We start from the raw sequence: 16,073 nt of genomic DNA, 5'->3' as shown, positions 1-16,073 counted from the left end.
CTTGAAAAGAAATGTACACAAAATGGCTGAAGCATAACAATGTTGGCACTTGTAAATCACACAAAATGGCGTGATACAAACTGTGTTTGCAGGCTATTTTCAGAAAAGACGAACAAACCAATCATAACTCGCTGTATTGAAAATGTCAAATAGTTTGAATTCTGCCTCTCTTTTAACTGAGTGTCGACATAGACTAAAGTATGGGTGTGTTAATTGAAAATAATTACATCGAATATAAACATGAAAATGTAAATTACGCTTCCCAGGAAAAACCTATTCGGCACTGTTTTTTGCTGTATGCAGATAGGCCTACCTCATTTTAACCCCACATTTATGGCACCCACAGAGCAGATTTTTTTATCAGTCCTTTTCTATCTTTTGAGAGCAGTTTTCTGGCCACTATTAGTATGCGCAGATTGTATTTCACAGTAAGGTATTTATTTGCCTGCCTCCAACATTGGACTTGTTTATTCCGTTTATTTATTCCATGATCATTTGAAGAAGTGTGGATAATAAAACGGTGCCGCATGATCAATATAATCCAGGGTCGACCAAGACTGAAGGTGTAAAGGAATATGGCATGGTATAGGCTTGGTAGTTCCACCACAAAATGCCTGTCTTGGACAGTAAAACAATTGTACAATCCACGAGGTTGTTGGATTTTATTTAGCAGTTCCTTTTTACATCAGAAATAAAAAATCGTTGCGTTGTTATTGGAAGCACACGATTATTTCCAAGAGCATTCATGTATGGAGTTCGTGGAAATTATAACGAGCCAGTACCTCCTCGTTGACGACTTGACTCAACTGTAGCCTTTCTAGAAATGTCTATCTCTGGCCACTTGGTAGGAGAGCCATACGCATGCGTCCTTGTTCAAATGCAGCTCCTTTTTTTTTGTTTTTTTTGACCGCATTGTAGCGCATGCGTAGCCTAAAACAATGGATTTGTTTTCTTCACGTAGATGGCCTACCCATCTTTATTCAAGCTGTCCATTAGATTTCATGAAACTTTCACTGTAAACTATAGCCTACCGTTCCATCAATAATTTGATATTTAATAACATTAACTCGGCTAGCCTACTGAACTTGCAACACAAGGACTTTGACCTATAGGCAATTATATCTTATCACCTTACTTTGTTTTGTGGACTTGTGCCTGATTATGATGTTAATTATTAAACAGAGCTCAGAAACTAGCAAAAGTGTTGAGTTACTGACGTCTGTGGTATAGCCACTAAGCTGAAATGGCATTGCAACTTAGTGTTGGAGCTACAAACATAAGCATTTTGCTGCATTTCCCTGCAAATCTGGGTAAGCCACAAATAAACTTTGATTTGACTTATTCAAAAGGGGAAAGATATACACTGTATACACAGAAGTATGTGGACACCCTTCAAATGAGTGGATTTGGCTATTTCAGCCACACCCGTTGCTGACGTGTATAAAAATGAGCACACAGCCAAGCAATCTCCATAGACAAACAGTGGCAGTAGAATGGCCTTACTGAAGAGCTCAGTGACATTGCTGCGGGGAATCAAGTCCCCACAGCAATGTTCCAACATCTAGTGGAAAGCCTTCCCAGAACAGTGGATACTGTTATAGCAGCAAAGGGGGAACCAACTCCATATTAATACCCATGATTTAGGAATGAGATGTTCAACGAGTAGGTGTCCACATACTTTTGGTCATGTACTGTATTTTGTACAGGTAACGCACTGCTAGGTTAGTTATCCTCCAGGGATGAAGTGATAAAAAACGGGGAGACCCATCATTCAGGGCAGGTGTCACATATCAGTTTGCAAACAATGTAAAAACAAAAATATTTAGTTAATAAGCTGCATACAAACATGGTCTCTTTTTTGCTTTCTTGAGTAAGGCAGCTCCAAAATGCAGGTGTTTCTGCCTAGCTCAGTGCTTTCTGTGGTGGTGGGGCAGCCAGCGGAAAATACGACGCATAGGGGTTGGTAATGTCCTCTAGTTGCGCCGTGATTGGCTCAGTGTTGTGTCACTCATGGGGAGACTATGTCACCGCAAAATCTACGGGGAGAGTTCAAATTTAAGCCCCTTGGGTGCTGCCATAGAGTTACATTAGAAGTGCCCATCCAAAAAGGCTCAAGGTCATTGGCCACAGATAAAATTAAGTTTTATCTACCGTAGCTTTGATTAGACTGATCATGTCAAAATCTTAGCTAGCAAGCTAGACAAGCAGTCATCATCATGAATCAATTCGACAATCTACTGGCAAATCCTTTTCAATCCTTGTCATATGAAGAGAAATTATAGATAAAACGTATTGATGCTCATCGGCCATTGGACATCAACATTACACAACAAGTTGGAAATCGCAAATTCAACAATGAGTCGTTTGGAAGGAATCAGTGGTTAACTGCAAGCGTTGCAAAGCAATCACTAGACTGCTATTCAGTGGAGTGGGTATGTGGTCCAAGTCTGGGTTTAAGGGTCTCTTTTCCAAGCTTCAAAGGATAAACATTCAACACCATGGGCCAGAAAAGTTTGAATACATTGACCATGCTGTCAATCCAGCATGACTTTTGCCGCGTTCAAAACAACTGGAGAATCTCAGACTTCAGTGAGTTCAAGACAACTGGGATCTCTGGAAAAAAAACAAGCTCTGACTTGGAAAATAAGTTTCCAACTCGGAATTCCAAGTTGGGAACTCAAGCCTCTTTCTAGAGCTCCAACTTGAAGATCACTGACGTCACAATTCGGCCTTGTTTATTTCAGAGTTTCCAGTTATCTTAAAAGCACCATAAATCCAGAGAATGCCAGACTTTGATAACAAACCTTGATTGACAAAATGTACCCACAATGTACCTGCGTCACCTTCCTGTTCAAGTGGGCACAGCACAACAAGGTGAGTCCAAAAATGTATTGTATGCTGCTGCATAATTTATGTAATATGCCAGGTATATATGTATACTGTAGCTAATAAAGTAATACTAAGTGTATGTTGTGTAGTAAGCTGTTAGTAGCCCATGTGCCTCATCCTAATAATTTGGTCCCTTTCCCCTCATAACTTAGCCTACTGTTCTGACTTGGTGGTGCACATCTAGCCTATAGCCTGTTTTAGAGAAATGTAATCATCTGTAACGATGTGAGCTGAGAGTAGGGAAGCAAGTTCAGGGAGTGAGTGTATTAATAAATAAACACAACATAATACAAATGAAGAAATACGAACAACGCACAGACATAACACAGGAACAGAAACAATAACGCCTGTCAATCCAGCTGGGGTGCGGGAACCTGACAGACCGGCTGAGGCAGGGGAGCCTAGAGATCCGGCTGAGGCATGAAAGCCTGACAAGCCAGCGGAGGCAGGGAAGCCTGATGAGTTGGCGGAGGCAGGGGAGCCTGTAGCGGCTCCTGGACCCGACGTCATTACCACTGACACAAAAAACAAAAACACTCCCTGATGCCTCCCTTAGGTGAGGCGTTATTCTGTAACGATGTACGCTGAGAGTCGGGAAGCAAGTTCAGGGAGTGAGTGTTTTAATAAATGAACACAACATAATACAAAATAAGAAACATGAACAACGCACAGACATAACACAGGAACCAAAACAATAATGCCTGGGGAAGGAACCAAAGGGAGTGACATATATAGGGAAGGTAATCAGGGAAGTGATGGAGTCCAGCTGAGTCTGATGACGCGCAGGTGCGCGTAACGATGGTGACAGGTGTGCGCCATAACGAGTAGGCTGGTGACCTAGAGGCCGGAGAGGGAGCACACGTGACATCATCGAATATTGTAAGAGCGTTCATTGTCTGCCCCCTTTATTTATGCTACGGTTCTGATTTGGTGTACAGGGAGAATACTGTAAGAACGGTCCATGTTCTGAATTCTGTCGCTGTACATTTCAAAAGTGCTGAACAAATAGTTATATTGACTATGTCCGTCTTAGCGCCCTCATTAATGTCTTAATCTATATTACGGATTGCCTCTTATCCGCTCGTTGTCCCCTTATGCCATGGTTTGTACATCTCAATTGTCAGTGGAAACCACATTTGTTTAAGCATGTCAGCTATATCACAAGGCTCCGCTGATAGCCAGGAGTAGCAGTGATAAGATTCACTCCATGGTGCTGCAAAGAAAGCTCTGCTGTTTATGTAGGCTTTATGTAGGCCCTAACAGTTTGTGGGCACCGTTTGTCACGGTTATAGTGCAATTAAAGTATTGTTTAGTGTTGTGTTGTGTAGTGACTTTGCTGGCACGCTTAACAAAAACGAACGTTTTGTTTGCCCCACCAAGATTGACATGCTAAAATCGCCACTGGCACTGTCTCCCAAATTGGTGGCCCAACTATTATAATTTGCAATAGAAATCTATGAATTCCTAACTTCAAGCTCTCTCATACCAAGGTAGTGGAATTCTACTCTACCAGTAACCATAATGTCCTTCAAGCCAAGGGGTTTATCTGTAGAAAACTATTTACAGCAAGGTGAAACAATTCCATGACACATTTGAATATTCATCTTTCGTCATAATTAACTCTTTATTTTACATAATGCAATAATAATAAAGACATGTACAACCGACAATACATAAGCCTACTTATAAAAATAAATTCAACCTATTTAAGCACAACGTCAAATTCTTGAAAATAATACATGTCTATAAGCTTATAAATGCCATATAAGCTTAGTACAACTGTCTAATAAAGGTTTTATTACTAAATGTGTTGTTTTTGTCATTTGCGTCTTTGTATAGCAACTGCAGTAACCTACAGTTTTATATGTTTTCTTATCCAATGGATAAGACACTATTCAATGTCACAATGTAAAACATGTTTCAATGGCCTGTTGTATGACTGCTTTCCAGTTGCTGCCTGTGTGTGTGAAAGATTCATTTCATACCCTTCGTCTACCCAAACCAATGACCCAAACCACAAACTCACGCATTCGATACCCACGCATGCGCAAGATGAAAGGCGATCTCATCTGAAAGCGGAAAAAAAGAGTTCACACACAGTGCCACGCGTGCGCTGTGTGCGCCTCATTACGAGCAAGGTTGCTGCATCTTTTTAGGTAGCTACAAGCATTATTTCGACAGCCAAAGGTCGCATGGTGTCAGGGACGCGCCTAGTCACGGGAATGGTAATAGACCGCATGCTCGTACACCCAGATCGCGCACAGTAAAGGAAATCAAACAGAGTGCAATAATTGAACCTAATGGTTACATTGGGTCAGAACAAACAGTTGATGATCTACGCACAATACTTTGCTGCGCTCTATTTCGCAACGTATTTTACTTTGTATCGGAAAAGATAAGGACATCACAAACTCTTCTGTATGATCGGGGGACAGGAGCGCACAGTATGGTCCGTGAAACCAGACATTTATGGGTGGGAAATTTACCCGAAAATGTACGAGAGGAGAAAATCATTGAGCACTTCAAGCGGTGAGTAAACGATCTTATTCCGAATATTTGATTGAGTAGCTCACAACTGTCAGCATCTGTCTGCCTGATTCCCCTAAAATCAGAAGATGATCAATCCTGGAGTGAATTGCCCAGGCAGTGACAGTAGGTAGCCTGGCTAGGCAACTGCCAGCAAACCAGCAACACAAGCTCACAAAACTCGGGTGAAGAGTAAGTCGATAGATATTGTAGTTAACTAACATGAACGTACAAATTGCAATCTTATGACCCACACCTGCATTTCGCGGTCTTGTAAGCCATCTTTCCCACACCGTGGACTTGGAAATAGCCTAGCTAGCTAATTGCTTTAGCAAAACAGCTATAGCTAGCACCACTGAATACTCTTGCCACTGTAACAGCCTACCGGTTGTGGTGTGTTAAGACAGTGACTTGAATTGTGTTTACAGTTTTATGGTTAGCCTAAAACTTGCCAGTTGCGGAGAGTGTCTCGTGCAATGGAATTCTAACTAAGCAAAAACAATTGAGGTAGTTTGCAGTTCCGCCAAGACTCACTGCAACATTGTAGCAAATATTGAGGTGGCTTGTGTGAAGTGATGCAGAGCTGACTCTTGCCAGCAGCATCATAATGTAACTGATATGGCGTCAATTAGCCTAATGTCATTAAATGTCATTGGCTATACCAGTTGACTATCAAAATAAACTGAGATGTTCATTGAATGTTGCTATTAGTTGTTATTCAGTTGATTAACATAACATTTGGTATAGATTACAGTGATAGCCTACAATGTCACTAAGATTTCCTTCCTTTACATTGTTTGCATTCATAAGTTGTGTAAACAAACGACCATATGATGATTATAAGCCTTAATGAAACTGCCAACATATAAGAAACACGGCTATATATGGCACGGATCATATTATCTATAGTAGACTACATGTTGACATAGCAATTTTTTAAATAACATTTTTTTAAACTTTATATAAAAACGATAGGCTATTGTTGAAAATAATTATTTTTCACTACTGAAATGTAAAGGGTAAGATTTTTGCCACATTGTTCCATTACTATTACTTCACATTGTTATCAGTATGTCAAATCAGATTTGACGGCAAAGGCTATCGTTTTTGTGCATTAAACATTTCCCTACATCTGAATACATTTAGTTCTTGTTTCGACGCCGTGTGTGCTCTCTAGCTCCATACTGGCTGCCAAGGAAAAAACAGCCCGCCTATCTTTCGATCTAGGCACGAGGAGTAGCCTAATTAAAAGATGTGACATCCATATTATTTCTTTACGTTAGCTGAAGTGCTGCATTCATGTATTATTATGGCTGTCTATCCTGTGTTGTAGGCTAAATGGCGTATGTATTTCTGCTACGATTTCAAGCGCAGTGTTTGCTATGCAGTGCATGTAGACAATATTCATCAGACCATTATGACTTTGAGAGTATCCTACAAAATACAGTCCGAAATGGCCAAAACGGACGTTTATTTAGGCATACTTGTCAGATGCATGGATTATGATAGCCTAACTGTTTTTCAAATCTTGCGGGGCATTTGTGTCATGCTTATGATTTTAATGCATTGGTTACGTCATAATAATTGAATATGCTTAGGCTATAACACGTATAATAAGGCAAACGTTTTGGACAATTGATCACAAACATATTGTTTTGACTTTTGAGGATGAAGCATTTTGTTGAGGGGAATGAGTGCGCGTGGAAAACACATTTCGGGGTAGCCTACTTACTCACTGCTCTTCAAGCAGCCTTTAGTTACAGCTTTTGTAACAAGAAACAGCCAGCGTATGCAGGTGCATGACAGCTACATTTGTGATTGGAGTCCTTGAAGATGGGGGACGGCAGAATGAGGAAGCAGTGTGAACGGTTTTCTAAAATGGCGTCGGAGGGTATTCAATGTGGGAACTGGCATGACAGAGAGACTACACTTATGGGCATTCTCAGGGTGTCTTTCGGAAAATAAGCAGAAACAGATTTATGCTCTAGTTTTCATTGAATAGAAAAAAAAGTGTTGCATGGAGCTAAGCTCTCCAAGACGTTGGCAAATAACTCCAATCACAATTTTCTTTCTCCAGTTGGTTGATAAACGCCATAGGCTACAATAAAAATAGATTTTCAGGCAGTAAACCATTTTAATTATAGGCTACATTCAAGGTAACGATTGAAATCACTTTTTCAAATATAGGAAAACATCACTTTTTTCCTGTATCACTTTTTTCCTGTATTTCTCTTAAGCAAGCCTTATTGGAATGCCATATTGCATAAAACACATTGCACCCACAAGCAAGAGGAAACCAGAAAATGTCACGTGTAGTTATGCTGCATTGTGCAGACCTCATCAGAGTTCCATCTTTGAATAGCTAGAAGGAGGAACTTTTCTCATAACTAGAATACATCCTCTATTGAAAAATGTATGAATAGTGCTATGTGCTTAACCAACAATGCATTGTGAAAAATAACAAATAATGTTGCATGGTGAGGTTGGGAAATGACACCAGTGGCCTAATAAATGTTTTGTAAGGACATCCCTTTGTGGAGTGTCATCCCCCCCACACACAGACAGAGAGAGAGAGAGAGCTGTGCCAGTAACCAAAAGGTTGCTGGTTCAAATCCCCAAGGTGGTAAAAATCTTTCAGTTGTGCAGCTGACTAGGTTTTCCCTTCCATTTCAAAATTATACAACACATAGGTCTACTTTATGGTGAACAGTAGGCTCCTTTACCCATTTGACTTGTTTCCATTTCCAATGAAATATGGCATACACCTTAAATCAATTAATTATTTGTTGCTGATCTCTTTTTCTTATAATTCCCCCTTTCCTCCATAGATATGGACGTGTGGAGAGTGTCAAGGTCCTTCCAAAGCGGGGGTCAGAAGGTGGAGTTGCAGCCTTTGTTGATTTTGTGGACATTAAAAGTGCTCAGAAGGCTCATAATTCTATCAACAAGATGGGGGATAGAGACTTGCGCACTGATTACAATGAGCCAGGCACAATCCCTAGTGCCGTGAGAGAGCTGGAGAATAGCCTGTCCTTAGGCTCTCGTGGGCGGGATGTTTCAGGGTTCACAAGGGTGGCAGGGGACCTGGTGTATGGGCCCCCTGCATTGCTCCACAGCAGAGAGGGACGCTATGAACGCAGACTAGACGGGTAAGTGGACAAAGTTTCTCTGAACGCAGGGGGAACTTGGTTTCTTGTAACGCCTTACCCCCAAGCATATTCCACAATCTATTAATTTACTTGTTTGGGGGTTAAAGAGGAGAATGAGGGGAAAATAAAATACATTCATACGCAGGAATAAATCTGTAGGCATCCCTTCCATAGTCCTCAGAGCGTCGCCATCGCTCATGGATTGATATGGTAGACACCAAGATATACTGTAAATGAGCATGAATGCACACAATTGTATTTCTATGTGTGTAGTATATAGCGTATTTGCTGTTGGGGATTATCTTTGTAAACTTAAACATTCCTGTGAGGTGGATATCCCATTTGCAGAGAGTATGGGGCATATTGGATATCGTAAAATTCCCGGGATTAATGGATGCTGGAGAGAGTTTGTTCCAGTGGCCTTCCCTGGGATCGCCCTGATCTGGAGTACCATGCCCTCCTTGGTGGATTAATGGGTCATTTTTGTATAACAATTCAACCAAGAATACATATTTGCATATTAAAGACGCATTAATTAGTTTTTGGATTAGTAGAAATTGGGTTCTCGATCATTCTGCACCCATTCCAGTGGTGTTTTCATATGCATCACTTCCCTTGTGGTCCGGAGTCATGTGGATAACCTAAACCGGATATGTATTCCCGTTGGATTAAAACTGGCCAATCACAAAAGGATATTCTATCATTCAATAAAGTTATGGGTTTTCCGGTTTTGTGTGGGATTATGTTTTGTTTCAGGTTTTAAGAATGAAATGCTGGGAGACCTCTACTGTTGATCGACTTTGTAGAGAAATGACAGAAATATTGAGCAAATTACAAACACTTTTTTGAATTCTAATTAAATTTTGTTGGTATTTCAACATTTTGTTTTTATATTTTTGCTCTTGAAAGAGTGAGACTGTCCAATGGATATAGGGGGAAGCATTAAACATAATAATTTATTAGAGGTTTGGACTATTTTTGGATCATACAAATCAATACAATTACATGGAAATATGGGGCTACCTGTCTTCTGTCATTGGATTACCTGCCTCCTGAATGTGGAACTACATCTGTCCATCCTTGGATACAATTATTCCCAGAATCAGAACACACATCATCATGTCAACTTCTTCCCAAAGAATAAGCCTACTGCCTTTAAGGGAACTGTACATGTTTGGGAGAATCATTGGGTGAACTGGATTACTTCTGACAGGTAAACTGTGTTATGGTCAGATAATTTTTGCTTCAATGGATCTAGTTGGACTATTGCTCAATTTTGCACACAGAATGTGGCGGACTATTAAAGATGAAGATGAAAGACTTTTCCATAAAATCGTGTGCCATGATGTTCCAGACTCATTGCTCATGGGGTATCAATAGAGCACTGTTTACAGAAGCTGGACAATTGGATATCATTTCCAGATTTGATTGGACACTGTAGCCTCATTTTCCATTATTTTATTGTTATCAGTTATGTTTTATGTAACCATTTTTGAAAGGATAGTTTAGTCCTATGACTATTTTCCACCACAGCAAAATCTTGTTACAATTGGATTTGATTTTTGGATTATCTGATCAAAGCAAGTGAGGATTCCTGCCATACTGACGAGGATTACTATTTTGAACATAAACCTACCTATACTGTGTGCTTTTCTCTGTGGATATATTTTATATATATATTTATATATATATTTTTTTGGAATTAGCACTGCAAATATCTGCTTGGAATAATTTATTATCTTGGCTGCAAAGACTTTTGTTTGAACATAAACCTACCAGAATGTTTTTGATACATTTTTATGCCCACCCTATGGTTTTTCCTTTTTTTGCTCACAAAGTTCTGTCTCCCTAGATTGTATTTGGAATTGTAGGTCGGGTTACCGCTGTCTCAAAAGGTTGGTATATCCTGCCCTGTGTATTTTAGCTGTTCTCTCTAACCCCTAGTTTGAACCCCTGTCTCTCTCCATATTTTTCACTAACAGAAGTAGCTGTTAAACATACTGTTTAACTGCTTGTTGTTATTTGCAGACTCTTGACTTTTTACCTGCTGTCTCCCCTCACCTTGAACCTACCCTGCCCACTTCCCAGCTCCTAATCCCTGCTCTCCCTAGTCAATAGTACCACTTTGCTGAGGCATTTTTCACATTAAAGTAAAAAATGTAGATACAGGCCAGATCATGGTAAACAGAGAAGGAATCATGCACCTCCTCTGAATGCTTTTTAAACAATGAACAATTACGTCAGATTTAATAGTTGTATCAGTTAATCAAAATCTGATTATATTCAACCCAATTTGAATTGCTATTGTATATTACATTTTACTGTCAGATTTGCCACCACTAAAGGGTTTATGCCAATGTTTAGATAGCTAGTCTCTCATTTGGTCTTGCTACATGATCGTTAGTAGCCTAACCTTGGAAACTTGTGGTCAAGTTCCTTTTCTTCTGAGCCCAAGAGCAGGATAAGTCCAGGAACAGATTCCTGATGTAGAATTTATACTGAAAGCCAAATGATCCATTGGCTTCAGCAACCCTAATTGTCACAATTTACAATGTTGCATGTCAAATCAGAGAACTGCAATTATTATAATTTTTTGTTGATATTGTAAGTAGCATGACATATTCACACTAACCTCACAGTTTTTACATGATACTGGCAGCCACAAAGTAGCTAAAAATATGTCAGTGCCAAAGAACCGTTATTCCTTATGGCTATGGGCAGTGCATGCACTTGACAGCAACACACCTATACTACAGTAGCTAGCTAGCAATCCGCTCGCTGTATACAATAACAGCATGTGATGGTAACAAACAATTATAGATAAAAATCCTGCCTTAATAGGTTGAAATATTTTAGGATTCATGAATAATTCAAATTCCATGAGTGTCAGGACAATGGAGACACTGGCATTGTACACACATTTGAGATTAAAATATTCAGAAAGTCCCAAAATAGGTTAACGCGGTTCTGTCCAGATTTGGACTAAACAGCATAGTTGCAAATATCTACATGGAGGAGTTCACAAAAGTTTGCGTCCAAACCATAGAGCAGGGATCATCAACTAGATTTTGCTGCGGGCCGATTTTATTGTTGAGTGGATGGTTAGGGGGCCGGAACATCATTTCAAATAATTTGTAGACTGCAAATTGACCGCAAGAAGCCCAAAAAGATGTAATATGATATTTGACTAAAACATAATCATTTTAAATCTTGCTTGCATTTGTATATGATCACGAGTTTCTCTGTTATGCTTGGGAATAATTGGGAACACATTTCCAACATTTAAAATCGCTTGGAGCTTATTTCCTGGTGTTTTTAAAGTATTTTATGTCCAATAATAAATAAATACAAATATTTGCTCAGAAACTTAGGGGGGGGCATATAAAACCAGCCACCAGTTGGACCCCTGCCATAGAGAATGATAGAGGCCTCTAGTGAGCATAAGGCTTTATTAGCATGGGCAGCGCCATTGAGAGCTTCCACCATTTTAATTTAGTCAACTGGGTGGGACTTACAACTTCATTGACTGATCCCTCATGGTGACCTTGTTGGAGTCATGTCCAACCATGTCATCAGGAGGGATCAGCCAATCGTGAAGAAGAAAATATAGTACTTCAAAATAAAGAGCCTCAATGGTGCTGCACATGCCATCACAGATGGTATAATGACACAGATACAAAGAGGAGTCCTCTATATAGCTCTATTGTCCAAACATGTCATTGTGCAGCCATGCAAATCTACCTGAAAACATAAATATGTATATATTTGCTAACAGAGAAAATGCTAGTGGGCTCAATTGTTAAGTAATAGCTCATTGCAAATAAATTATTTTTCCACTTAAGTTGACTGTTTTTGTTTCACCCAGAATGGTTTTCATATGTATTTTGCTACTTAATAGCTAAACCTCATTCAGAAAATGTTTTAGGTTCCCAGCCTTTTAGCTACTTAATGTATCTAAAACAACTTGCAAACACTCCAATCCAAACTATCTCTTATAGATACATTTTTGAAAAGTCACTTAATTACGCAAAAAATCTATTTTGTTTTGAAGGAAGATCCACTCCACCAGTTTGAGAACAGGCAGTACTATATTGTATTTTGCAATTCGGGAAATGCTCCATTGGCCATTCTTCTTAAAGTAACATTAGGTTTTGAAACTTTCTAATTGTGACTAACCAATCATTTAGACTTCCGTCATACTCATCACTTTATTCGGAAAGGAAATTATGGTAAAGCTTCATTTTACAGCTAGCTATGTGTCAGGCACAAGGGGGTGTGGTCTATGGCCAATATACCACGGCTAAGGGATGTTCTTTTCACGACACAACACGGAGTGCCTGGATACAGTCCTTAGCCGAGGTATATTGGCCCTATACCACAAACCCCAGAGGTGCCTTATTGCTTTTATAAACTGGTTAATGCTTTTATAAACTGGTTAATTACCAATGTAATTAGAGCAATAAAAATAAATATTTTGTCATACCCGTGGTGTACGGTCTGATATACCACGGCTGTCAGCCAATCAACATTCAGGGCTTGAATCACCCAGTTTATAATTTCAATTAGATTGTATATTAGTTATACTTTGGTTTCTTTGAGATTCATAGACTCAAGCAAAGCAGAAGTTACACCGCCAGCCCCTTTTAATTAAACTGCGTTTCAATAAGTCACAGATGAATCTCATACGTATGAAAAAGTGAATTAATCATCTAAGTGTGTTTGCTACATTGTAAGCATTTGTAAGCTACATTTTTAAGTAGGCATGAATTGGGCTTTTTTATTCCTCTGCCTTAATTCACACTATTTTTAAATATTTGTTGATAATTCACCACTTCGCTAACTCATGCATTTTTTATGGACCCCAACTGCCTCCTTATTGAGGTGGTGGTGTACCTGCTATAAGAACATAACTAATGAATATAATTGTAGTAATTTATCAGAGCAGAGCATATCAATCAATTTCAGTGTACCTAAAATCTTTCGATTGGTGTTTTAGGCCATTCCGACATAGATGAAGGCTGTCACACCTTGACAAGCTACCAGTTAGGAGGTCTGGTGATTTTCTACTTTAGATAGCAAGTTGCAGGATAATCCTCAGAAACTTCTGCATTGTACTGATTACATACTTGATTATGAATAAGCGCAGTATCTTTCTAGCTAGCAGCTACCCCTGTGAATTTACTTAAAATATAACATAACAAATTGTGCAATAACATTATGATCTTAATTGCACAATACAGTGAATACCGTGTAATTGCGATATTTTAGGGTTATCATAATATCAAAATCTAATCCTGGACATCCCTAATGACAAGCTAACATGCGAGCTCAGTAGATTACTATTGAACTAAGATTACTATTGAACTATCAACTACTTGTCTAGTGCCTGAAATGCTCCTCAGTTCCATTTAAGAATGGATTCCATACTTTGAAATAGCTTCTCATCAAGAATATTTGTTGTATTGTTATTAGGGTTGCAAAATATAAACTGGAGCTAACCATCATCTTTGATCTGTCTGATCCTGCACCATTAATGTACGGCTGTCCAGAATAGGATATATATATTTTTTAATAATGTTAGGTTTTTGCACTGCATCCATTGAAGTCTCCAGACTCTTGTTTTTCCACATCCGGTTGTGCTCTCTATTGGGTGGGTCATGAGAATTATATAGAAACTAGTTTTCTTTTCATTCTGCTTTTCTGTCGAGCACATGTAATTCCATGTCCAAAATATCTACTCCCTTTATCTAGTTTTCATGACATTTTCCAATTGAGAAGATTTGGATGTTTGTCAAATACTAGGGGGAAAAAATCACAAACAAGTGAAAGATTAATCGCCATGCCTAGTTAGTAGTTGTTCAATTTAATTTAGATAGAAATCAGAAAGTATCTGCATAAAAGTGACAAATTCTGCAAAATATTATGAGCAATATGAATTAATGAGAAATGTTTACAAATATCTAATAAGTAAAGTATGATATCAATTTATATGTTTACTGTATATTTTAAGTCTCAAATAAACAGAAACACCCTTTGAACACTCAACTTGACTGCTGTCTTAGTTATTTGATAGCCTGACACCTTTATTTACCACCTTGTAAAGCTCTAGTTGACTACTAATTAGTGTCAGAAAGCATAACGTTTCTCTCTCTCTCTCTCTCACTCTCTCCATTTCCTCCTTCCATCCCTCTCCCTGTCACTCAGGACTGCTGAAAGTCGGGATCGAGCATATGATAACAGTGCCTACGGACATCACGAGCGTGCTGGCAGTAGCTTTGACCGGCAGCGTCACTACGACTCAGACTATTACAGAGATACCAGGGAGAGAATGCTTAACACTGGCTCTGGCACTGCCAGTGGAGGTGTTGGGGCTGGCTCTGCAGGGGTCGGTGGAGGAGTTGTAGGTACTTGCGTCAGTGCCTGTGGAACAGGTGGTGGGGCTGGGGCTGTGGCTGGAGGAAGTGGAGGATCTTCATCGGTTGGTGTGGGATATTATCGTTCACATAGCCGGAGCCCAAGCCACTTTGATAAACCAGAGCCTCAATATGATACTCGTGCCAGAGAACCCTTTATACTGGGCAGCATAGTTCACAGGGATCTGTACCAAGAAGAGCGGGGTCGACGTGGAGATCGATCTTACCACGACAGTCGCAGCCGGTCTCCACACTCTTCACATTCACGTAACCTCTCTCCACAAAGGTTGGCGAGTCCAGCATCCTGGCCTCCCCGCTCCCACAGTGGCTCCGGCTCTCGCAGCCGTTCCTCCAGTTCCAACTCTGTCAGCAGCACCAGCAGCAGCACCAGTGGCAGGTAGGTAGAGCGAGTACTCATCAGTTTCACTGTCATGCATTCTGTCCCCTGTAGTTTATCATATAGTGTCTCTCAGTAGCGGCTCGTCCATTAGAGGAGGCGCTCCACTTGTGATTGGTCAAAAAAGTAAAAATATATACAGTACCAGTCAAAAGTTTGGACACCTACTCATTCAAGGGTTTTTCTTTATTTTTACTATTTTCAACAGTGTAGAATAATAGTGAAGACATCAAAACTATGAAATAACACATATGGAATCATGTAGTAAACAAAAAGTGTTAAACAAATCAAAATATATTTTATATTTGAGATTCTTCAAAGTACCCACCCTTTGACTTGATGACAGCTTTGCACGCTCTTTTTTATTTTTTTTATTTCACCTTTATTTAACCAGGTAGGCTAGTTGAGAACAAGTTCTCATTTACAACTGTGACCTGGCCAAGATAAAGCAAAGCAGTGCAACACAAACAATAACACAGAGTTACACATGGAATAAACAAACATACAGTCAATAACACAATAGAAAATAAGTTTATGTACAGTGTGTGCAAATAAGGTAAGATAAGGGGGGTAAGGCAATAAATAGGCCATAGTGGCGAAGTAATTACAATTTAGCAATTTAACACTGGAGTGATAGATGTGCAGAAGATGAATGTGCAAGTAGAGATACTGGGGTGGAAAGGAGAAAAAAAAACAGTA

The 16,073-nt window shown here is 39.5% G+C and overlaps 1 protein-coding gene across 5 annotated transcripts in view; it reads left to right on the top strand.

Moving 5' to 3' along the window:
• The first annotated feature begins 4,984 nt into the window (after positions 1-4,984).
• LOC139557347 (msx2-interacting protein-like) overlaps positions 4,985-16,073 on the top strand; it is a 41,274-nt gene continuing 30,185 nt past the window's right edge. For 4 of the 5 annotated variants that reach the window (XM_071372038.1, XM_071372036.1, XM_071372037.1 and 1 more), the window contains exons 1-3: positions 4,985-5,418; positions 8,244-8,564; positions 14,769-15,374. In XM_071372038.1, coding sequence (XP_071228139.1) covers positions 5,336-5,418; positions 8,244-8,564; positions 14,769-15,374 — 1,010 coding nt within the window. In that variant the 5' untranslated portion in view covers positions 4,985-5,335. Of the gene's footprint in view, positions 5,419-8,243; positions 8,565-8,912; positions 10,460-14,768; positions 15,375-16,073 lie in introns of those variants that run through there. The other variant, XM_071372039.1, reaches the window with a different exon arrangement.

This window comes from Salvelinus alpinus, chromosome 28, assembly GCF_045679555.1.
Source record: "Salvelinus alpinus chromosome 28, SLU_Salpinus.1, whole genome shotgun sequence".
Classification (NCBI taxonomy): domain Eukaryota; kingdom Metazoa; phylum Chordata; class Actinopteri; order Salmoniformes; family Salmonidae; genus Salvelinus; species Salvelinus alpinus.
This window is presented reverse-complemented; position numbering and strand designations above follow the sequence as displayed.